This window comes from Bufo bufo, chromosome 9 (genome assembly GCF_905171765.1).
Source record: "Bufo bufo chromosome 9, aBufBuf1.1, whole genome shotgun sequence".
NCBI lineage: Eukaryota > Metazoa > Chordata > Amphibia > Anura > Bufonidae > Bufo > Bufo bufo.
In genome coordinates, this window is record NC_053397.1 from 122,073,853 (window position 1) to 122,099,054 (window position 25,202).

General features: G+C 45.9%; 1 protein-coding gene across 1 annotated transcript in view; it reads right to left on the reverse strand.

Annotated features, from left to right (window-relative positions):
- DDR2 (discoidin domain receptor tyrosine kinase 2) overlaps positions 1-25,202 on the reverse strand; it is a 1,651,236-nt gene that overhangs the window by 475,866 nt on the left and 1,150,168 nt on the right. Inside the window, exon 12 of the mRNA XM_040407250.1 lies at positions 509-533. Coding sequence (XP_040263184.1) covers positions 509-533 — 25 coding nt within the window. The remainder of the gene's footprint in view (positions 1-508; positions 534-25,202) is intronic.

Below are 25,202 nucleotides of genomic sequence, written 5' to 3' on the forward strand. Positions count from 1 at the left end.
TGACACTACTGCTGTTTCACCCTTACAGTTACTGTGACAGTATAGTATGTCCAACAGACAGGTGACAGGCCCTCCTAAGGGAACGGGCAGTGGCCAAAATGTTTTTGAACCTGGCAGAAATAGCAGCAGCAGAAGAGGGGGTGGTAGCACCAGTTGCAGCGACAGGCCAGAGCTGCTAGTATCATCCAGCTGTTGTGTTTTGACCAGCAACCCAGCTGTCCTTTAATGGTTGACTCAGTCTTCAACTTCAGCTAGGAGTTGGTGGGTTCCTCTGACACCAGGCTTAGTTGGCATGGCGAGGATGAACTTCTAGAGGACAGTCAGCAGCTGCCAGCCCAGATGTGGAGGAGAGATCCACTGCTTCCTCCAGTAGGCTGGGCAAGTAGTGACAATGAGAGTCGCGTGGGAGCTGGTGTTGCGTGCGGTGACATCAGTGACGTGCAGACAGTAGTGGTTAATGATGTAGCCGATTGCACGTGAAAGCTGGGTGAGGAGGGGGCTTCATCACCATCAGGGGAAAAGGGTGGCAGTTTCTGAGTGAGGCACCGGCTGAGCCAGCAGGGTGCTAGCATAGCTGTCAGTTAGCAGGGTGGCAACAGTGAGAGATCTGGAGCCGAATGTGCTCAGAATAGACCGTCTGCTACGCAGGAGCCTACCTGTCCAGAAATAACTAGCGGTGTACAGGTTCACAGACCCACTGAGAGGGAGGATAAACTCAACTACTAATAATGATTTGTAGAGTGAAACTAAATTGCACCTCCTCATTCCTATACTATTGACTACTGTATGTAATAAGCAGCATTTCTTATGATAAAAAATGATTGATATAACCGCTGTATAGCCATGTTTTATCATAAGAAATGCTGCTTATTACATACAGTAGTCAATAGTATAGGAATGAGGAGGTGCGATTTAGTTTCACTCTACAAACCATTATTTTATTGCTCTATAGTCCTTTTCTCCCCCATACTAAGTCAGCACTCCTCCCCATGTGGCACAGGTGCTCTTTACCCAAATTAGCAGAAGTCTGCACAGGGTTTTAATTCCTACCACATCTCAGTTGGAGTTCCTGAGAAGCTGTGAACAGGCGATCCTTTAGCACCAGTTCACATGCGGCTCTGGATGGCGGCCGTCGCTGTTTCTGTGCTGTGCTGGTGGAGCTGTGGGATCCGAGGCCTAGGTGGCTCCGCGGTACAGCGGGGTAACTGGTTGGCTGCTGGATCCCATTGCCTGCTGGAGCAGTGTGGAGACGCGGTGGTCGCCACACGGCACTGCGCTACGGTTAGAGTAGGTTCCCACTTAACAAGAGGCAACCTTGTCGCGGTAAGTGGGCCTATGCTCTTTGATCAAACTGTATACTAATTGCCTCTTAATAGTGCACAGCAAATGATTGATATAACCGCTGTATAGCCATGTTTTATCATAAGAAATGCTGCTTATTACATACAGTAGTCAATAGTATAGGAATGAGGAGGTGCGATTTAGTTTCACTCTACAAACCATTATTATAAACTCAACTACTATTGAGACATCCTATGTAGTCAGTTGGCTGTTGTCTATGTGCGCCATGGTCCATGCTCACGAAGGTCTGACTGGGTGAGCCCTCTGCACTCACGTTTCATTGCCATGGCTGCTGGAGGGGTGGGGCAGGAGCAGCACCAGCTCCATCAGCAGCAACCTAATGTTCGAGTCTCTAATGAGCACTTTTCTTCACCCACCTACTGAAGAAACCAACCACCAGAAGCAGCAAGATATGGAGCAGAACCTGAACCAGCAGGTGGTGGCATACTTGGACTGCACCCTGCCACTCTACATCTACTGGGCAGCCAAACTTGATTTGTGGCCGCAACTGGCCGAGCTTGCCAAGTTTGCCTTGGACAACCGTGGATCAGCCAGGATTTCCGATACATCAGACTAGATCATTCTGGGTGCCACACCCAAACTTTGCCAAAAGAGACCCATTTCTTCTAGCCACCTGTTTCAGCCACTATTCTGATGCTAGATAAATAAACTGGACTGGCACTCTGTATGTATGGCGTAATACGGATAAAATGCAATAAAATACAATTAAATATGAATAAAAAATTTATATAGAATACAATGTAAAGTGATCACACAATTTAATTCAAATGACAATAAAATCGCCAAAGTACATGGCTAAAATTGATGGCTAAAAAATAGAAAATAGACACTGCACAGCAATATTGTATAAAGTAAAACACTGCAATAACAATAAGATTGTTCATAAAAATATGATCCCAGTGTATTCTTGGAATAATATTCAATAGTGTTCCTACATATATGGGTCTTTAGATAGAACAAAAAAGCAGGTTTAATGTCCTTCCTCTCAAATGCTGTGTAGAGAGAAATACCGCTTTAGTGTGCGGTTATGAATTTAGTCCGTGATTTGAGAAGGACTTTGCAAGGAATAGGTTCCCAAAAAATGGCTTTTTAGTTATGATCCAATTCAATGAGTGGATAAAGTGCTGTGTGCTCTGAGGTAACAATAGGTCTTACCTTGGCCCAGATGATTTTCAAAGTAGATGTAGATACCGCATACCTGATTATGCACGGTTCCGTGTTATATGAAAGGACACCGAGGTAGCGTGGTCTATGGCGTACTCCTAACTTGTTCCGTAGCAAGGTATCGTAGAAGCAAATGACCGGACTGTTCGTGTCCCAGGACGCCCGCGTCTCACGTGATCTATGACGTACCTCTAGTCCGTGACCATGTCAAGGTATCGCGAGAACTATGCTCGGCGGTTTCTGTGTGGAAGAATTCTTTCCTGGAGCGCTCCAATTTTTGAAAAAATATTCACAGACTTGGTGTCATCTGTAAAAAGGCCTTAGACGAAATAGGAGCTATCAGCTGGTTACGCCAAACACGTTTCGGGGACCTCTTACCCCTTCTTCAATGGCAGCCATTGAAGAAGGGGTAAGAGGTCCCCGAAACGCGTTTGGCGTAACCAGCTTATAGCTCCCATTTCGTCTAAGGCCTTTTTACAGATGACACCAAGTCTGTGAATATTTTTTCAAAAATTGGAGCGCTCCAGGAAAGAATTCTTCCACACAGAAACCGCCGAGCATAGTTCTTGCGATACCTTGACATGGTCACGGACTAGAGGTACGTCATAGATCACGTGAGACGCGGGCGTCCTGGGACACAAACAGTCCGGTCATTTGCTTCTACGATACCTTGCTACGGAACAAGTTAGGAGAACGCCATAGACCACGCTACCTCGGTGTCCTTTCATATAACACGGAACCGTGCATAATCAGGTATGCGGTATCTACATCTACAGTGTACTTTGAAAATCATCTGGGCCAAGGTAAGACCTATTGTTACCTCAGAGCACACAGCACTTTATCCACTCATTGAATTGGATCATAACTAAAAAGCCATTTTTTGGGAACCTATTCCTTGCAAAGTCCTTCTCAAATCACGGACTAAATTCATAACCGCACACTAAAGCGGTATTTCTCTCTACACAGCATTTGAGAGGAAGGACATTAAACCTGCTTTTTTGTTCTATCTAAAGACCCAAATATGTAGGAACACTATTGAATATTATTCCAAGAATATACTGGGATCATATTTTTATGAACAATCTTATTGTTATTGCAGTGTTTTACTTTATACAATATTGCTGTGCAGTGTCTATTTTCTATTTTTTAGCCATCAATTTTAGCCATGTACTTTGGCGATTTTATTGTCATTTGAATTAAATTGTGTGATCACTTTACATTGTATTCTATATATATTTTTTATTCATATTTAATTGTATTTTATTGCATTTTATCCGTATTACGCCACACATACAGAGTGCCAGTCCAGTTTATTTATCTATTTCCAATATTTTTCCTGTACGAGTGATACGGTTTCCTGGCCTAGAGCACCTGGCCCTAACCACATAGGAGTGAGCTATTCCTATTACTCATTTTAATTAAGTCCACTATTCTGATGCTGCCACCCTCCTGATGCCACAATCCTACTGCATGTTCTCCTACTGCAACCCACCATCTTGTGCTGTTACTGCCACTGCTGTTGAACCCCACCCTCCCTACTTTGTAACTGGGCCACTATGTTGAGTCCTCATGCAGTTGCCATCTCCCCACTCTGTGACTGCACCACTGTGTTGACTCCTCATGCGGGTGCTACCCTTCCCACACTGTAACTGGGCCAATGTGTTGACTCCTTATGCAGTTGCCACCTCACCACTCTGTGACAGGGCCACTAGTGCCCCTGTTTGGCCTTGTTGACATCACCATTTATTTTACTCTTCTTATGATCTGTCAGAAGGATGGAAAAATGAAGAACACAACAGATCCTGTCTTTGGAGCATCTGTAAGGCTTCTATTAAACGGTCCTTATTTTGCATCAGGATATGCTCATGATTTGAAAGCCAAAAGCAGGAGTGGGTACCAAACACAGAAGACATGCAAACATTCCAGTCATGTGTCATCTCTGTTTTGGATCCACTCCTGTTTTTTTTTTTTTTTTTTGGCCTTAGCAATACTGATGGATTACTGACTAAATGCTGACCATGTGATGGCAGATGCTCAAAAGATAGGATTTGTTTTTTGGGGGTTGTTTTTATGATGGATCATAAGAAAGGTAAAATAAACAGTGACGTCAACACAAACTTACTGCTGACACCCTGTCCACTCTGTCATGGTTGCACTACTTGTATTTTGTATCAGCATGTAGCAGAACAGGTTCTGTAGAAATCTTTGTGGAATCAGCAGACAGTGTAAAAGGAGTGCACTCTTTCTCTTTACATTAGTATCTTGGGCCACTGCACGGTTCTTTTTACCTGACGTTAACATTGACCTGTAAGGATAAGTTCACACTTGAGTTATTTGCTCAGTTTTAGCCCCGTAACTGACTAAATAAGTGAAATGATTCTAAAAGGGACGCCTGTCAAATGCCGGTCATACAGACACAATTAGATTCACTACAGAGGACTAGCTATGCATGTTTCTGCAATGCACAGTGTTGTAAACCAATTTGCAGGCTCCCTGCAGTAGGGAAATAGCTGATATTTAATGTGAATCATCACAAATAAATTAGAATCAAATAAAAAAAAAATATTTACATTCGGCAAACCATTCAAACAGAATTTTTTTTAAATTCACTTATCTCTAGTGATAGTATTTCTTGAAACTGTACCATACAAATCATTAATTACTCTGTTCACTAAAATTAGCATAAAGTGGTTGGCTCACCCCAGACTCTTGGCTTTTTCAGTACCTGTGTAGCAATTGAAAAACAATACAATGATCAGCTTACCACCTGTCTCCAAACCGTATTTGGAATTTTTGGAAATCAGTCCGACAGAACATCACAAGGAGAGAAATGTCTAGCATCTAATCGAGATTCTTGTTAAAATACATTGAAATGTATTTAAATCTTCATAAAATCCATAATACAAAAACAGGAAATCTACAGTCAGGTCTGCACATTTCTGATTGCTGAAATATAGTAGCGATATGCCATCAATGTCTGGGACAAGCCTTTAACCCCTGGGCGATTTTCCATTTTTGCATTTTTGTTCTTTACTCCCTTCCTTCTTGGAGCCATAACTTTCTTCTTTCTAATGGCACCATTAAATATTGCATAAGATGTAGTGTGAAGCTGGAAAAACTTTAAAAAGGGGTGGAATAGGAAAAAAAAAGACAGTTTTATAGTTTTATATATTTTTACTATGCAGTAAAACTGACTTGTGCTCTTCATTCTTCAGATTAGTATGATTAAAATGATGCCATATATGTATGGTTTTTCATTTGTTTTTAAGTCCAAATGCACACGGCCGTGGAACACCGCTTGCTGTCAGTGAATGGACAGCATTTTGCTTAAAGATGGCCGCCTAGACTGACTGAATTTATTGCTGCGTCATCTTTGTACATTGTTGGCGGGAAAAATTGGCGCCTTCTGCTAGAAAGTGCGGGAAAGACTGTATGTCCGCGCCACCGCCCTGTCTGCAGATTAGCATGTCTGTTATAATGGACTCCGCCTCCCCTATGTTGGAGTGCCCGGGGGGCGGCCTCCCGGAGCAGTGGGAGGTCGCAGGCGAGATACTGGGTGCCGCCCTGTCGCTCTCCAGAGAAGGATCGAGCATGTTGGAGAGTGAAGACTGCTTTGAATTATTGGCCGCACCTGTTAGATTACAAATGGATTCTGCTAATATGGAGCAAGAGGACGCTTTACCGGCCTACTCTCCGGGACCGGGGAGACCCACCTGCCTGCCGCCAGGTTCACAGCCTGTACCCTACTTCGGCTCGTGGAGGGATTTTGTCAGGCTCAGTCTACAATGGTCGCCACTGATGGCAGAGGTACGGGAGGCCGCTATCAAGAAGACTACACGCACCAACATATATTTTGAGGAATTGGCCAAGAATGTCTATGAGCGCCACACCGACACCTAACCCCGCCTGGAAAAGAGAAAGGGGGTGGTGGTGGCCTTTAACAAGAACCGAGGCTTCGGTTTTATTAAGGACTATACGACTGGCAGGGATCTATACGTGAACCGCAGATCCGTCAAACGGAGCTACCTCCCTGAACATTTACATAACCTCCGCGAGGGAGAGGAGGTGGAGTTCACCCCTGCCGAGGGCCTGCGAGGCCCCTACGCAACAACCGTGACCCGTCCCAAGCTGAAATCGGAGGATTGGGAAGAGGATGAGAAATTTGCCAGCTTTGAGCGCGAACCGGAGCGTTCCCCAGAGCCGGCCCATACCACCTTCCAGGAGCGGGGATCTTTCATCGGTCCTAATGTGTTCTGGCAACCGACCGTGGTGGAGAAGTGGGTAAGCCCCTACCCGTCGCCTGAGCTGCCCCGCCGGGAAAAGACTATCAAGGAACTCGAAAATTTGGAGCGGTTCCATGCTGCATTGGACAATATCAGAAAAGGAAGGAGTGCGGATGCAGCACCAGATCCTGCAGCGGCCGCGCAAGCCAAGCCTGATCCCTTACCTGCACCTGCGGTGACGACAGAGGATCCCAGCAGCGGCGCAGAGCCTGAGAGTTTGGACGACCAGATCATCCGACTTGAACTTCAATTGCGGGGCCTGCGCCAGCTTGCCACCTCCAGGATACCGTCTCCGCCACTTGAAAGAAAAAGTACAACTAAGGACTCAGACTGAAACTCGTAACTTTAAGGAAATGTGCCCAGAGATGACTCTAATTTATGTGGGCCTCTGAGATGCTGTTTTATTATGGACAATTGTACTTCAATTTTATTATGGACTATCCTGGTATCCCTGATACGCTGCACCAGGTCAGCGCCCCCTGTTCCCTTATACTATCCTGAGAGAAGAGAACGACGCCCCTTTTCACCGGACTTGTTCCTTAGCCAGCGGAGCTGCCTAATATATATGTGTGTATTTGCAAATGTAGATGTGTGTTCCTGCTTTGCATTATTTTTGTCTTTCAGGTGCAGTTTTTAGCCGGGCAGGGCCCCTTATGTTGCGCCGAGGACGGGCAACGTCACAGCAACGGGGTATGTAGTGTCCCACTAGGTGAATGTGGGCCACGTCAATTGGGCCACGTCGTACTCCACCTACTGTGGAACAGTGGCAGTGTATTTCACAGTACATTTTAATGTGTATTTTCCCTGTGATATGTGCAGCAGGCCTATTGTGGTGTAATTTAACATCCTAGACACAAGAGGGAGCTAGGGAACATCTAGTATAAATATTTAGACCCAGACAGAGAGGGGTAAGTCTGTGTAGTCAGGAGTCTGTGGAGAGACAGAAGTGAGAGGGCACCAGCCAGAGACAAGCTGAGGGCCTTCTCCTGACATGCAGCTAGACAGCCCAGGCTTCTAGTTGCCACCAGGAGGCTAGTGAAGGATTAATTTTCAGGCATCTACCTCCAATCTGTGATATGTGGGAGGGGCATAAAGGAGATTGAAAACAAAAATGTTATACCACATGAAATCTCAAAAATCTGATCAAATTGTGTGGGATGATTTTGGGATTATCTGCGTGCCATTTATTGCCACTTATCACAAACTGAGAAGGACAGAATCCTTGAACTTAGAGACCTTGATTTATCACAATGAATTGGAATTACATAAAGAGGTGCACAGAAGCAGACCTATGCACAGACGGATTGTCTGCAAATATTATCCATTCTATATTGCAAGTGAAATTTAACGTCACACCCAAAGCATAGGACAGCAAACAGTTTCTACACAAACCATCAGAAAGCATTTACATTACAGTGGGCTACAAGCCAAACGTTCAACTACAGGTGTTCTATTGACGTTACATCATGGCTCCCAAACGCTATCATGGTGCACAGCAAGATGGAAATGGAGGCTGGAATGGAGGTCTATTCACTTCAGTGATGAGTCCCGCTTTTTTCTAGGATGTTATGATTACCAGAAATTGGTCTGAAGACCATTTAAGCAACATCATGAAGAAATATTCACAAGGGAATATCATACCAGTCCCATACCCAGGACTATGGTGTGAGGTGACATGTATGGTAGCTGGACCCTTCCAGTCTTTATTTCAGGCACAATAACAACTTGGTATTAAAAATGGATGAACCAGTCGAGGTTTGGTTGAGTTCAGGTTCACCAAATTTTTGAAAAGTTCGGTTTGGACCTGAATCAATTCAGGCCAAACCGAAGTTGCTCCAATTGCCCTAAAAATTGGTATATAACTAGAGATGAGCGAATCGAAGCTGACAAAGTGGAATTCGTTTAGAATTTCAGGAAAAATTAGATTTGCAACTAATGGGAATTTCCTCGCGTTTCGTGGTAACGAATCGCAATTTTCCTAAAATGGCGGCTACACGTGTGAGGACTGAGGACATGGGGCATGGAACTCTGGGAAGATGGGATTACCCAGATTGACATCAGCAGCCAGCCAGCCCTGTGATGTCACAGCCCTATAAATACAGCAGCCATTTTAGATTCAGACATGACATTTGAAGGCGCTAGGGACAGCTATTGGAAAAACGATTGTGGGGAAAAAAAGACATAAAAACGATTGGTAAGTACAGAGAAAGGATAGGGAGGAATCATTTCAAAGCATCTTAGTGCAGGGAGAGACCTCAGAAGGCACTAGGGACATTGATAGGAAAGTGATTTACAAGTGCAGGGAACGATTATTTGGGGATCCAAATAGTCATTAGACAGCTCTGTCATTCAAGCTTTTTGTTATTGGGCTGCAAGTCTTATGTTGAAAAGCCTTTAGAGGCTTATATCTTAGTATCTTATTATGTACTACAAGTAAAATACATACGGATTTCAATTTTGCAGTTATTTCTGTTGAAAGCATATAGGGGCGTATTTCAGCAACAAAGAAAAAAATATACGCACTGCACTGTTGCAATTATTTCTGGTGAAAGCATATAGGGGCATATTTCAGTACAACAATAAATATATATCCGTACTGCACTGTTCCAGTTATTTCAGGTGAAAGCATATAGGGGCGTATTTCAGTTACAAAAATTAAAATATATACGCACTGCACTGTTGCAGTTATTTCAGGTGAAAACGTATAGTAGCATATTTCAGTACTGCAAGAAATATATATAAGCACTTCACTTTCTAATTTTTTTCTGATCAAAGCATATAGTGGCCTAATTCAGTCGAACAAGAAATATATATTCTCAGTGCACTGCTTCAGTGATTTCTGTTGAAAGCATATAGGGGCGTATTTCAGTAAAAAACTAAAAAAATATATGCATTGCACTTTTGCATTTATGTCAGTTAAAATCATATAGGGGCATATTTCAGTAAATATATATATATATATATATATATATATACAGTACAGACCAAAAGTTTGGACACACCTTCTCATTCAAAGAGTTTTCTTTATTTTCATGACTATGAAAATTGTAGATTCACACTGAAGGCATCAAAACTATGAATTAATACATGTGGAATTATATACATAACAAACAAGTGTGAAACAACTGAAAATATGTCATATTCTAGGTTCTTCAAAGTAGCCACCTTTTGCTTTGATTACTGCTTTGCACACTCTTGGCATTCTCTTCATGAGCTTCAAGAGGTAGTCCCCTGAAATGGTTTTCACTTCACAGGTGTGCCCTGTCAGTTTTAATAAGTGGGATTTCTTGCCTTATAAATGGGGTTGGGTCCATCAGTTGCGTTGAGGAGAAGTCAGGTGGATACACAGCTGATAGTCCTACTGAATAGACTGTTAGAATTTGTATTATGGCAACAAAAAAGCAGCTAAGAAAAGAAAAACTAGTGGCCATCATTACTTTAAGAAATGAAGGTCAGTCAGTCAGCCGAAAAATGGGGAAAACTTTGAAAGTAAGGGCTACTTGACCATGAAGGAGAGTGATGGGGTGCTGCGCCAGATGACCTGGCCTCCACAGTCACCGGACCTGAACCCAATCGAGATGGTTTGGGGTGAGCTGGACCGCAGAGTGAAGGCAAAAGGCCCAACAAGTGCTAAGCATCTCTGGGAAGTCCTTCAAGACTGTTGGAAGACCATTTCAGGTTACTACCTCTTGAAGCTCATCAAGAGAATGCCAAGAGTGTGCAATGCAGTAATCAAAGCAAAAGGTGGCTACTTTGAAGAACCTTGAATATGACATATTTTCAGTTGTTTCACACTTGTTTGTTATGTATATAATTCCACATGTGTTAATTCATAGTTTTGATGCCTTCATAGTCATGAAAATAAAGAAAACTCTTTGAATAAGAAGGTGTGTCCAAACTTTTGGTCTGTACTGTATATATATACGCACGGCACTGTTGCAGTTATTTCTGGTGAAAGTGTATAATGGCGTATTTCATAAAAATAAAAAAAATATATACACACTGCACTGTTGCAGTTATTTCTGTTGAAAGCATATAGGGGCGTTTTTTCAGAAAAAAAAGACAAATATATACACACTGCACTGTTGCAGTTATTTCTGGTGAAAGCGTATAGGGGCGTATTTCAGTACTACCAGAAAAATATATACGCACTTCACTATTTAATTGTTTTCTGGTTAAAGAGTATAGTGGCCTATTTCAGTCCAACAAGAAATATATATTCTCAGGCGACTTCTGCAGTTATTTCTGGTGAAAGCATATAGTGGCGTATTTCAGTACTGCAAGAAATACACTGCTCAAAAAAATAAAGGGAACACAAAAATAACTCATCCTAGATCTGAATTAATTAAATATTCTTCTGAAATACTTTGTTCTTTACATAGTTGAATGTGCTGACAACAAAATCACACAAAAATAAAAAAATGGAAATCAAATTTTTCAACCCATGGAGGTCTGGATTTGGAGTCACACTCAAAATTAAAGTGGAAAAACACACTACAGGCTGATCCAACTTTGATGTAATGTCATTAAAACAAGTCAAAATGAGGCTCAGTAGTGTGTGTGGCCTCCACGTGCCTGTATGACCTCCCTACAACGCCTGTGCATGCTCCTGATGAGGTGGCGGATGGTCTCCTGAGGGATCTCCTCCCAGACCTGGACTGTTGTGCAACGTGACGTTGGTGGATAGAGCGAGACATGATGTCCCAGATGTGCTCAATTGGATTCAGGTCTGGGGAACGGGCGGGCCAGTCCATAGCAGCAATGCCTTCGTCTTGCAGGAACTGCTGACACACTCCAGCCACATGAGGTCTAGCATTGTCTTGCACCAGCATATGGTCTCACAAGGGGTCTAAGGATCTCATCTCGGTACCTAATGGCAGTCAGGCTACCTCTGGCGAGCACATGGAGGGCGGTGCGGCCCTCCAAAGAAATGTCACCCCACACCATTACTGACCCAATGCCAAACCGGTCATGCTGGAGGATGTTGCAGGCAGCAGAACGTTCTCCACGGCGTCTCCAGACTCTGTCACGTCTGTCACATGTGCTCAGTGTGAACCTGCTTTCATCTGTGAAGAGCACAGGGCGCCAGTGGCGAATTTGCCAATCTTGGTGTTCTCTGGCAAATGCCAAACGTCCTGCACAGTGTTGGGCTGTAAGCACAACCCCCACCTGTGGACGTTGGGCCCTCATATCACCCTCATGGAGTCTGTTTCTGACCGTTTGAGCAGACACATGCACATTTGTGGCCTGCTGGAGGTCATTTTGCAGGGCTCTGGCAGTGCTCCTCCTGTTCCTCCTTTCACAAAGGCTGAGGTAGCGGTCCTGCTGCTGGGTTGTTGCCCTCCTACGGCCTCCTCCACGTCTCCTGATGTGCTGGCCTGTCTCCCGGTAGCGCCTCCATGCTCTGGACACTACGCTGACAGACACAGCAAACCTTCTTGCCACAGCTCGCATTGATGTGCCATCCTGGATAAGCTGCACTACCTGAGCCACTTGTGTGGGTTGTAGACTCCGTCTCATGCTACCACTAGAGTGAAAGCACCGCCAGCATTCAAAAGTGACCAAAACATCAGCCAGGAAGCATAGGAACTGAGAATTGGTCTGTGGTCACCACCTGCATAACCACTCCTTTATTGGGGGTGCCTTGCTAATTGCCTATAATTTCCACCTGTTGTCTATCCAATTTGCACAACAGCATGTGAAATTGATTGTCACTCAGTGTTGCTTCCTAAGTGGACAGTTTGATTTCACAAGTGTGATAGACTTGGAGTTACATTGTGTTGTTTAAGTGTTCCCTTTATTTTTTTGAGCAGTGTATAAATAAGCACTTCAATCCTAAATTTTTTTGTGGTCAAAGCGCAGCAGAGTACGGGGTCGTGGCAGCAGTAGTCGCAGCGAGAGGCCTGAGCTCCCAGTGTCATCTAGCGGTCGTGTCTTGACCAGCAACCCTGCAGTTATTGATTGGTTAACTCGGTCATCCATGTCATCCCAAGTGACATCAGACACCCCTTGCCAACAGTCGGTGTGTTCATCAGACACAACCCTCAGTTGACATTACCTGGGAGCAGGCCTTGTGCCCTCACCTGTCCTCAACCTGCCTCTGGCCTTTTCTTTTCCTCCGCTAGGCAGGAAAGTAGTGATGAGGAGAGTGGCATGAGAGCTTGTGATGCGAGTGGTCAGGCTCCTGACCCAGAGACCGTTAAGGAGGACATCAGTGATGTGCAGACACTACTCGATGATGATGAAGCCGATCGCACTTGGGAGCCGGGTGAAGAAGGGGGTGGCAGCTTGTCCATCAGGCAGTGGCTGAGCCAGCAAGTCGCTAGCGTGGCCGGGAGTCAGCAGGGTGGCAGCAGTGGGAGGTCGGGAGCCAAACAGGCATGGGGTAGACCACCCGCTTTGCAGCAGCCTACCTGCCTGAAAAGGAGTGGTGCATGGGTACACGGAAGCAGCGGCGGTAGCAGTCAGCCAGTGAGTAGTGTTGGGGGAAAAATCAGGTACTCGGCGGTGTGGCAGTTTTCTGTGAAGCCGCCGGAGGGGGTCAACATGGCTAAATATAGAATATGTGAGCAGAAGTTAAAGCGTGGGCAGGGTGCCAATGTTGGCACCACGGCCCTTCGTCAACATATACAGCGTCACCATAAAGTGGCCTGGGAGAACCATGGCTCCGATGTGGTGGTCCAACCTGCCGCAGCTACTACCACATCACCCAGTGGCATGTACCAAGTTTCAGCCAGTCAAGGCTCCACCACCTCAGCCAAAGGGAGCTGTCTGTCAATCCCATCTTCTGCTGGTCCAGATGCTCCTGCTCCTACTCCTCATCAGTCATTTCGTCAGCAATTGATCACTGAAGCGATTGCCAAGAGACAACAGTATGCGTGCACGCATCCAACGGCGCAGAGGCTGAATGTGCTTTTGTCCAAGTTGCTGGTGCTTCAGTCCCTCCCTTTCCAAGTGGTGGACTCTGCACCTTTCAGAGAACTGATGGCTTGTGCCAAGCCGAGGTGGAGAGTCCCAAGCCGTCATTTCTTTGCGAATAAGGCAGTACCAGCCCTGCACACACATGTAGAACAGAAGGTGGGCCAGTCCTTGAGCCTGTCGGCGTCTGCCAAAGTGCACGGCAGCACCGATGTGTGGGGCTGTAACTACGGTCAGGGACAATACATATCCTTTATGGACCACTGGTTGAATGTGGTTCCTGCACAGCCACACCAGCAACTTGGACAGGTCACCGTGCTTCCACCTCAACGTTGTCACGCAGTTGGTTCTGCAACAATGTCCGTCTCTGCCTCCTCATCCTCCACCATGTCCTCAGCCTCCACTGCAGGGACAAGTCACAGTGCTCCTCCAGCATACCACATGTGCAGAGCTCTGCGGTGTCACGCTGTTCTGCACCTGGTTTGCCTTGGCGAACGGAGTCACACAGGGGAGGAACTGCTCTGGGTGATGCATCAAAAAATCGAATCCTGGCTTTCTCTGCGACAAATCAAAATTATGAACCATGCTGACCGACAATGGTAAGAACATGGTGTCAGCACTACATCAAGGAAGGCTGAGCCATGCGTCCTGCATGGCACACGTGTTCAATCTGGTTGTAAAGCGGTTCCTGAAGTCTTCCACCCATCTGCAAGACATCCTAAAAATGGGCAGCAAACTTTGCATGCACTTTAGCCACTCGTGTACCGCAAAGCACACCCTCCTTGAGCTGCAACGGCAGAACAGCATCCTCCAATATAGGCTGATATGCAACATTTCCACCCTTTGGAATTCCACCCTCCATATGTTGGACCAACTATACGAACAGAGAAAGGCCTTCAACAATTTCTTAAATATGCAAGCGGATAGGAGTACTCCACTGTGTAACTTCGATGTCAGCCAGTGGCAGCTCATGTGTGACACTGCCGTTTGCTCATGCCCTTTGAGGACACCACGTTATTTGTCAGTCGCCAGGACTACCTGATTAACGTCGTGATTCCACTGCTTCATGTCCTGGAACAGATGCTGGTAACAATGGCTAGTCAGGGGACAGGAGACGTGGCGCCTCAATCTCACGGCCACATTATGTCATGGTAAGTGGGGAAAGGAAGAACACCAAATAAACAAACTACAACAGTAACACAGACTAGGCTCCAAAGCTAGTGAGGAGGGGGATGGTAACCTCCTAGTTATCCCTGAGTCTCTCCCTGACTGCTGACAGTATGAGCTAATCCTAATGGTGGAAGAACTCATACACCGGAACCTAAGACCTGCTGAAACTGACACAAACCCTAAATTAGGGAACGGGGATGATACTGCCGGGACCATTCACCGTGAAGGGATCAGCGTCTCCCTGAGACCTAGACACAACACACAAAGTAGAAACAGGAGGACTTAGCTTGAGATGAGAAAGAAGCAGGAGAACCTCTAACAACCAGCTTAGAACTCCAGAAGGAAATAACAACCGCAAGGTCTGCAGTGAGAGGCGGGCTTAAATAGAGCCACTAAAAGGCAAATGAGCAGAACCCGTGAAGAGGTGAGATCCTGCCCACAACAACAGACAGCAAGGAAAAATAGAAAGACCTGTCAGATAGACTCACGTGCTGCAAGTCTATCTGATCTTCTCAGACTCTTCACAGGGCAGGCAGTGACACATGAGCCCTGTGGGGCTGAACTGGAAGAGGAGGAGGAGGGGGAGGAGGACATTGAAACACAGGCATGTGTAGCTAAATGGGTGGTTTTTCTACTCAGCTGACAGGACAGGAGGAGCAGGAGCAGCCAGAGGAGCTACAGGGCGATGAGGAAGATGAGACAGAGAACCTGGACACACCGTGGCAGTATGCATTGGAAATGGAGGCAGGGAGTCCCTCCGAATGACTTGCACAAATGGCACGATGCATGCTCACTTGCTTGCGTAGTGACAGCCGAATCGTCACCATTCAACAGAGGGATAACTTCTGGCTTTCCACCTTGTTAGACTCTCGCTACTGGTCCATGGTAATGGATCATGTGATGGATCATGTGATATGCACAGTGATGTCACCAAAGGTCCTTTTCACTCAGGTCATCAAAGAAGAAGAAAGAAGAGAAGCCGGGCAGCGCGAACAAGTGGATGAGGTGAGTTAAAAAATTTTAGTTTTTTTTTTTAACCCCTCCATCCCTATTTTACTAAGCATTCTGTATTAAGAATGCTATTATTTTCCCTTATAACAATGTTGTAAGGGAAAATAATAATGATCGGGTCCCTATCCCGATCATCTTCTAGCAACCATGTGTGAAAATCGCACCGAATCCGCACCTGCTTGCGGATGCTTGCGATTTTCACGCAGCCCCATTTACTTCTATGGGACCAGCGTTGCGTGAAAAATGCACAATATAGAGCCTGCTGTGATTTTCACGCAACGCACAAGTGATGCATGAAAATCACCGCTCATGTGCACAGACCCATAGAAATGAATGGGTCCGGAAAACTCACCCGTGTGAAAAAGGCCTAATAGAGGAACTTTGCGGAATAAATAATGTCCAGGCCTTTAGATGAAGTTCAAACGTTGCTTTGCTTGAAATAGCTTGCATCCAAGCAGTATACAGCTTTGATCTCTTGGTCCCAGCAGGTTTTTGCAATCATTGGCAGGAATGAGTACTTCTGCTTTAAATGTAACTTCTGCTGTGTGGGGACAGACTAGCTGTGGAGGAATAGGCTTCTCCTAGGCACTGGACTTATCTCACAGATGGATTCTCAGGGGATGCTTTCTTCCGGGAACTCTGGAGTTGGTCTGTGTTTCTGCTTCTTCATTCAGCAGAACTGAAGGTGCTCTATCTGGATTTATGGCCAAGTCTCAGCCGAGACTAGGTCCTTGCTGTCTTCCTTATGCAGGGGAACTCCTCACACACACACACCCTACCCCTAGTAGGGGGTGGGCTACACTCCTCCTAACTTCTTTCTCCACCCATGGTGCAGGATGTGGGTCCAGCCCACCTCTCCACAGAGGGGTTGCTAAGCTGGAATAAACCATTCCAGCTCAGGTACACTAAACAGTAACTTGTACCTGCCGATGAGGTGCTGCCACCTACTGGTAACCAGGCAAATTACATGAACAATTGCATTTAACATGGTTTTGTATGCACATTTGTGGAAGACATGAGCAAAAATATCTGATGACAATATAAAGGGTCTTAGGAGATAGTAGTGAGGTAGAGGCGTGTAGTAACCCCACATTGAAGATCCGCTGGATTACTGGGTAGCTAAACTGGATTGTGGGCGCAACTAGCAGAGTTTGCCCTGGAAAATCTGTCCTGCCTGAATGGTAGTGTGGCATCAGAGCGGGTGTTTAGTGCGGCAGGGGCCATAGTTACCCCAAGGAGACCTTGCCTGTCTACCCAAAATGTGGAGAGACTGATCATTGTCAAGATGAATCAGCAATGATTTCCAACCACCAATTCCTGATGCATCAGACTAGATCATCCATAGTGCCACACCAACACTTTGATACAAGAGACCGGTTTCTTCTTATTACCTGCATCAACTACTACTTTGATGCTGCAACCCGCCTCATGCCACACATCTGATGTCAAGTGCTCCTTATTTCACCCACCTTCATCAGCGGGTACTGGTGCTGCCACGCACCGCCCCACTCTGTTACCATGTCACTTTGTAGGCTCCTGATGCAGCTGCTACTGCCATCTCCACATTATGTCACCTTGCCACTCTGTGGTGTCCTCCTGCTGCCATCTCCACGCTATGTCACCTTGCCACTTTGTGGTATCCTGCTGCTGCCATCTCCACAATATGTCACCTTGCCACTCTGTGGTGTCCTCATGCTGCTGCCATCTCCACACTAGGTCACATTGCCACTCTGTGGTATCCTGCTGCCATCTCCACATTATGTCACCTTGCCACTCTGTGGTCTCCTCCTGCTGCTGCCATCTCCACACTATGTCACCTTTCCGCTCTGTGGGGTCCTCATGCTGCTGCCATCTCCACAATATGTCACCTTGCCACTCTGTGGTGTCCTCATGCTGCTGCCATAGTCACACTATGTCACCTTTCCGCTCTGTGGGGTCCTCATGCTGCTGCCATCTCCACAATATGTCACCTTGCCACTCTGTGGTGTCCTCATGCTGCTGCCATAGTCACACTATGTCACCTTGCCACTCTGTGGTGTCCTCATGCTGCTGCCATCTCCACACTATGTGACCTTGTCACTCTCTGTTGTCCTCATGCTGCTTTCACCTCACCACTATGTCATAGGTCCACTCTGTGGACTTCTCATGCTGTTCCCACCCTCCCCACTTCATTACTGGGCCACTATTTTGGCTTCCGGCCTGGCTGACATCATCATTTATTTGACCTTTCTTCTGATCTGTCAGAAAGAAGGAAAAATGAGACACACAATGGATCCTGTCTCTGTAGCAGCTGTAAGGTGTCACAGGGTTCCGAAGGTGCACTCGGTCCCCCATTGCCCGCAGAACTGTTGCTTAGCTTTTGGAATGAGGTTCTGTGTTTGACCTCATTCCCAGGGCGGCTTTACTAGCTGGGTGGCTCCCTGCTCCTAGTCTGCCTTGAGCGCCGAGCTGATCACTCGGTGCTCGACTGGTTGGTCTGTCGGTCATGTGACGCTGGCCACGTCACATGACCCTCACTCCCCACTATAAATACAGGCAGCCTGCTGGCTACAGGTTGCCTGTTAATTTCTAGGTTCCTGGCTATTTGTTGGACTACTGAATATTTACCTGATCCTGTTCCCTGACGATCCTCTGCCTGCTCCTCCTGTACTGCGCATACATCCTGGTATTGTGACCTCGGCTCCCACCTGACTACTCTCTTTGGACTCCTCTTGTACTTCGCTACTCTCCTGGTATTTGACCCCGGCTTCTCCTGACCATTCTTTGCTTAATCCGTTGTACTGCGTAGCTCTCTTGGTTCTGACCCGGTCCGTTCATGTTCCGTATTTTGTCTTGTCTGTCTTCCCTGCACATATCCTAAGTTAGGGACTGCCGTCCAGTTGTCCCCTGTCATCAGGACTCGTGAGGCAAGTAGGCAGGGCCAGGGGTGAGGGTGGAGCGCAGTGGTCACTACCCTTCCCCCTGTGTGTGTGTGGACGTGACCGTTACAGATTAACAGGCCCAATAACCACTGTATCATGAATCCTCTTACTACCCTGACTGACCATGTCTCTAATTTGACACAGAGGGTGCAGGAGCTAGGAGAGAAACTCCGTTCTTGTGAGTTAGGGCAAGGTTCTTCCACTCCTCTGTCCTCCAGTCCATATTTTGAACCCCAGATCAAGCTCCCAGAACCCTTTTCTGGAGACCGGAAGAGGTTTCTCTCCTTTAAGGAGAATTGCAAACTCTACTTCCGTTTGCGCCCCGTGTCCTCCGGTCCCGAGAGCCAACGCGTGGGGATTATCATTTCTCTACTACAGGGTGATCCCCAGGACTGGGCATTTTCGTTACCTCCTGGGGCCAGTTGTCTAAGTTCTGTGGAGGGGTTTTTTCAGGCCCTGGGTACCCTCTATGACGAACCAGACAGGGCCCTGGTAGCCGAGACAGCTCTTAGGGCACTGGTTCAGGGCCATCTCCCTGCGGAGGAGTATTGCACCCAATTCAGACGGTGGTGTGTCCCCTCAGGATGGAATGAACCAGCCCTGAAGAGTCAGTTTAGGTCTGGTCTATCTGATAATTTAAAAGATCTATTGGTCAATTACCAAATTCCTGAGACCTTAGAGGAGATGATGACCCTAGTTGTCCGACTTGACAGACGAGTTAGAGAGAGACGACAAGAACGACAGTTCTGTTCTCAGATGGTGGTCCAGCCAGAGGCCTTTTCCAGGGACAACACTGAGGTCTCCACCGAGGAACCCATGCAGGTTGGCATGACCCGGGGTAATCTTCGTCGCAGACGCGGAGAGTGCTTCTACTGTGGAGATCCTGGCCATTGGATCAACAAGTGTCCTAAGAGGGTTCTCTCTGACAAGTATTCTAAGGCAAGACAACCTAAAGACCAGGTACACCCTGATTTTTCTAAAGGTAAGCTTTTGGTACCCATAACAATTTCTCTGGGGCTTAATATGTGGCCGGGTAAGGCCTTTATTGACTCCGGTTCAGCGGCCAGCTTTATTGACTTTGAGTTTGCTTGTAAATTGGGTATTCCAATGTTTACTTTACCTACACCTATCCATGTCATGGCTATTGATGCTACTCCCCTGATTGGTGGTACGGTGAGGTCATGTACCTCTGAAATTTCTCTGTCCGTGGGTGTGTGCCACTCTGAGAGATGTTCTCTTCTAGTCCTGGAGAACCTACCGGTTGAGGTGGTACTAGGATTGCCTTGGCTCCGTTTACATAACCCCACAATTGATTGGTCCAAAGGAGAGTTGGTGAAATGGGGACCTAAGTGTGACTCATACTTGTCCGTGGTCCAGGCTGGGGTTTCAGTAAGGTCTAATACATTACCCTCTGTTATTAAGGAATATTCTGATGTGTTCTCATCCCTTACTCCAGAGGTTCTACCCCCCCATAGACCTTATGATTGCGCCATAGAGCTAATTGAGGGTGCCAAATTTCCTAAAGGTCGAATTTATAATCTTTCAGGGCCCGAACGCAAGGCTATGGAAGATTATATTAAGGAGAGCCTTGCTAAAGGGCATATTAGACCTTCAGTCTCTCCTATGGGAGCAGGGTTTTTCTTTGTTAAAAAGAAGGATGGTGGTCTTAGGCCTTGTATTGATTACCGGAGATTAAATAAAATCACTGTCCAAAATAGATACTCTCTCCCATTGATTCCGGATTTATTTAACCAGGTTTTGGGGGCAACCTGGTTTTCCAAGATTGACCTGAAAGGGGCATACAATCTAATCCGAATCAAGGAGGGAGACGAATGGAAGACAGCGTTCAATACTCCGATAGGACACTTTGAATATCAGGTGATGCCTTTTGGACTCAGCAATGCCCCAGCTGTGTTCCAAAACTTAATGAACGATATTCTTAGGGAGTTCTTAGGTAAATTTATTATTGTCTATCTTGACGACATTTTGATATTCTCTCCTGATTTCGAATCTCATGTGTCCCATGTCAAACAAGTATTAGAGGTGTTGAGGGAGAACCAGCTATCCGCTAAGCAAGAGAAATGTGTCTTTGGTGTACAGGAGATACTGTTTCTAGGGCATGTTTTGACTCCTCATGCCTTTAAGATGGATCCTGGTAAGATTTTAGCAATTAAGGAATGGGTAAGGCCTTCATCCTTAAAGGCTTTACAACGGTTTTTGGGTTTCGCTAATTACTACCGTAAATTTATCATGAATTTTTCTGTAATTGCTAAGCCATTGACCGACCTTACTAAGAAAGGGGCGGATTTGGAGAATTGGTCTACCAAGGCCATTTCTTCATTTGAAACATTAAAAAAGGCATTTAGTAGCGCTCCTATTCTGATCCAGCCTGATCAGGAGAGACCTTTATTGTGGAGGTGGATGCGTCCGAGGACGGCGCAGGAGCAGTCCTTTCACAAGGTCCTGCTAGCCTCACTAACCTGAGACCGTGTGCCTTCTTCTCTAGGAAATTCTCTCCCACGGAGAGAAACTACGACATAGGGAATAGGGAGCTGTTGGCCATTAAATGGGCATTTGAGGAGTGGAGACATTTTTTGGAGGGGGCAAGGCATCGAGTAACTGTTGTCACTGACCATAAAAACCTAATGTTTCTCGAGTCCGCTAAGAGGTTGAATCCCCGACATGCCCGATGGGCTCTGTTTTTTACCCGTTTTGATTTCTCCATTACGTTCAGGCTGGGAAGTAAAAATGTGAAGGCAGACGCATTATTGCGGAGCTTCCATGCTTTTCAACCCACTGAGACGCCGCCTGAATCCATCCTACCAGCAAACATCTTAGCGGCTCTAACCCAGGATATCTCGGCTCGCATTAAGGCTGAACAACATCTGGCACCGGCATCCACCCCAACAGATAAGTTGTTTGTTCCCGTACAATTTTGTCTCCAGCTGTTTGGTGAGTGTCACGATTCTGCCTTTTGTGGACATCCGGGTATTGAGGGCACTAAGGATCTGGTTTCTAGATCTTATTGGTGGCCCACTCTGACCAGTGATGTCAAGTCCTACGTGTCAGCCTGTGAGGTTTGTGCCAGGTCTAAGACACCTAGGACTCGCCCTGCTGGTAACCTACGACCCCTACCCATTCCCAGTAGACCCTGGTCCCATATCTCGATGGACTTTATAACTGACCTACCGCTGGCGGAGGGTAAGACTGTGGTTTGGGTAGTGGTCGATAGGTTTAGCAAGATGGTTCATTTCATTCCCCTGTCTAAACTTCCGAATGCTAAAACCCTGGCGTCTATTTTTGTGAGAGAGATTGTTCGTTTACATGGCATCCCGGAAAATATTGTTTCAGACAGGGGTGTGCAGTTTGTGTCCAAATTCTGGAGGGCCTTCTGTCAAAGATGTAAAATTTCGTTGTCTTTTTCTTCCGCCTACCAACCTGAGAGTAATTGGCAGACTGAACGCCTTAATCAGTCTGTGGAACAATTCCTGAGGTTGTATGTTGCTGATTACCAGCAATTATGGGTCAAATTCCTTCCCTTGGCTGAATTTGCTCTGAATAACCGTGTCAATTCTTCTGCTGGGGTCTCCCCTTTCTTTTGTAACCATGGTTTTCATCCCCGTTTTCATTCTGGGTCGTCCGTCTCCTCCTCTAACCCTGAAGCTGATAAACTCTCCTCCGAACTGTGCACAGTTTGGGCCCGGGTTCAATCGAACCTAGAAAAGGCTCAATGTTCTCAAAAACTCAAGGCCGATAGGAGACGTTCAAGGGGGGTAAACTTTCAGGTTGGGGATAAAGTATGGTTGTCCTCCAAGAATCTATCTCTCAAGGTAACGTCTAAAAAATTTGCTCCTCGTTTTATTGGACCATATAAGATCACGGAAGTGATTAACCCGGTATCTTTTAGGTTGGAGCTGCCTGAGTCATTCCACATTCATAATGTGTTCCATAAATCTCTGCTTAAAAAATATTTTGAACCGGTAGTACCATCAAAAGCCTCGCCTCCGCCAGTTCTTGTTAATGATGCTGTCGAGTATGTGGTGTCTAAAATAGTGGATGTCAGGAAGGTGCGCAATTCCTTGCAGTACCTGATTCACTGGAAGGGGTATGGACCTGAAGAGAGATCTTGGGTACCTGCCAGGGAGGTTCATGCTCCTAGACTTGTTCGTAAATTTCATTTAGAACACCCTGAAAAGCCATCGCCTGAAGTCTTGGGTCCGGTGGCCTCTCGTAAAAGGGAGGGTACTGTCACGGGGTTCCGAAGGTGCACTCGGTCCCCCATTGCCCGCAGAACTGTTGCTTAGCTTTTGGAATGAGGTTCTGTGTTTGACCTCATTCCCAGAGCGGCTTTACTAGCTGGGTGGCTCCCTGCTCCTAGTCTGCCTTGAGCTCCGAGCTGATCACTCGGTGCTCGACTGGTTGGTCTGTCGGTCATGTGACGCTGGCCACGTCACATGACCCTCACTCCCCACTATAAATACAGGCAGCCTGCTGGCTACAGGTTGCCTATTAATTTCTAGGTTCCTGGCTATTTGTTGGACTACTGAATATTTACCTGATCCTGTTCCCTGACGATCCTCTGCCTGCTCCTCCTGTACTGCGCATACATCCTGGTATTGTGACCTCGGCTCCCACCTGACTACTCTCTTTGGACTCCTCTTGTACTTCGCTACTCTCCTGGTATTTGACCCCGGCTTCTCCTGACCATTCTTTGCTTAATCCGTTGTACTGCGTAGCTCTCTTGGTTCTGACCCGGTCCGTTCATGTTCCGTATTTTGTCTTGTCTGTCTTCCCTGCACATATCCTAAGTTAGGGACTGCCGTCCAGTTGTCCCCTGTCATCAGGACTCGTGAGGCAAGTAGGCAGGGCCAGGGGTGAGGGTGGAGCGCAGTGGTCACTACCCTTCCCCCTGTGTGTGTTTGGACGTGACCGTTACATAAGGTCTGTATGGTCCCATCAGAATTGGCTTATCATTTGTTAGCCAAAAGCAGGAGTGGGTACAAAACACAGAAGACATGCAAATATTATATTTACGCATCATCTCTGTTTTACATCTATTTCTGTTTTTATTGGCTATAGCAATACTGATGGATTATTGAGCAAATGCTGACCGAGTGAACACGTATACTCCCCAGACAGGATCTGTTTTTTGTAGCTTATTGTTCTGACGGATCAGAGGAAGGGCAAATTAATTAGTGACGTCAACACAAACTTACTACTGACACCATCTCCACTCTGTCAGGGGGGCTCTACTATTTAAGCATTTAATAGAACAGGTTCTGTTGACATCAATGTGGAATCAGCTGGCGACGGTGTATAATTTGTGCGCTTCTTCTTGGAGCTAACATCGGCCTGTAAGGCTGAATTCATACTTGAGTTATTTGGTCAGTTTTGGCCCCGTGACTGCCCAAATACAGTAAGTGAAGTGTGCAGTGATTCTAAGCGCGACACCTGTCATCTGCATGTCATACACATAGTATTATTTCACTACCAAAGCAGACTCCCTATGTGTGTTACTGCAAGGCACAGTGTTCTACACCACTATAAAGACTTTCAGCAGCCAGGAAATAGAATTTTTTTTTCACGTAATTCACGGTGAATATATTCAAATTGAATCAAATTTTTCCCTAAAAATTTGGCAAACCGACGAATCGAATTTTTTAAAAATTCGCTCATCTCTATATATAACCCCCTCTAGCCTCCTAGGAAAACTTATGTCTTTTCCTTTATTTTTTATTATTTCTTTATTTTTCCCTCCCCCTCCTCAAGCTTTAAAATGCAATGACAGCAATAGTAGATTATGTCTGAGTGACACTGCTATATATAGCTATAGGTAAACACATGTTTGACAGCCTTAACATATAGCGTGTGTAAAAACACAACGTGCCATCACATGTTATGCTGTTTTATATTGCAAGCTTTCAAAAATTGTCCCTTATCTGGGGCAGATGATGTTTAAACACAACCGGTGTTATATAAAAAATAAAGTGGCTTGAAGGACCAAATGTCCAAACAATACAGGGTCAGAATTTCTGCCCATAAGACATGTACAAGTGTTGTGAGAAGAAAAAGTGTCTGGTTGTAAATGAACCTAGAAAAAGTCTCCCTTTTAATTGGGAGCAGCAGCAGTGCAGTGTGGATGTGGAAAGGGTACAGATATAGTGGCATGTGGCTGCAATAGTAGCGGCAGCAGGAGCAGCATAGCATGGAACATACAAGGCAGTAAAATTTATTTCTACAAACCGGATTCCAAAAAAGTTGGGACACTATACAAATCGTGAATAAAAACTGAATGCAATGATGTGGAGGTGCCAACTTCTAATATTTTATTCAGAATAGAACATAAATCACGGAACAAAAGTTTAAACTGAGA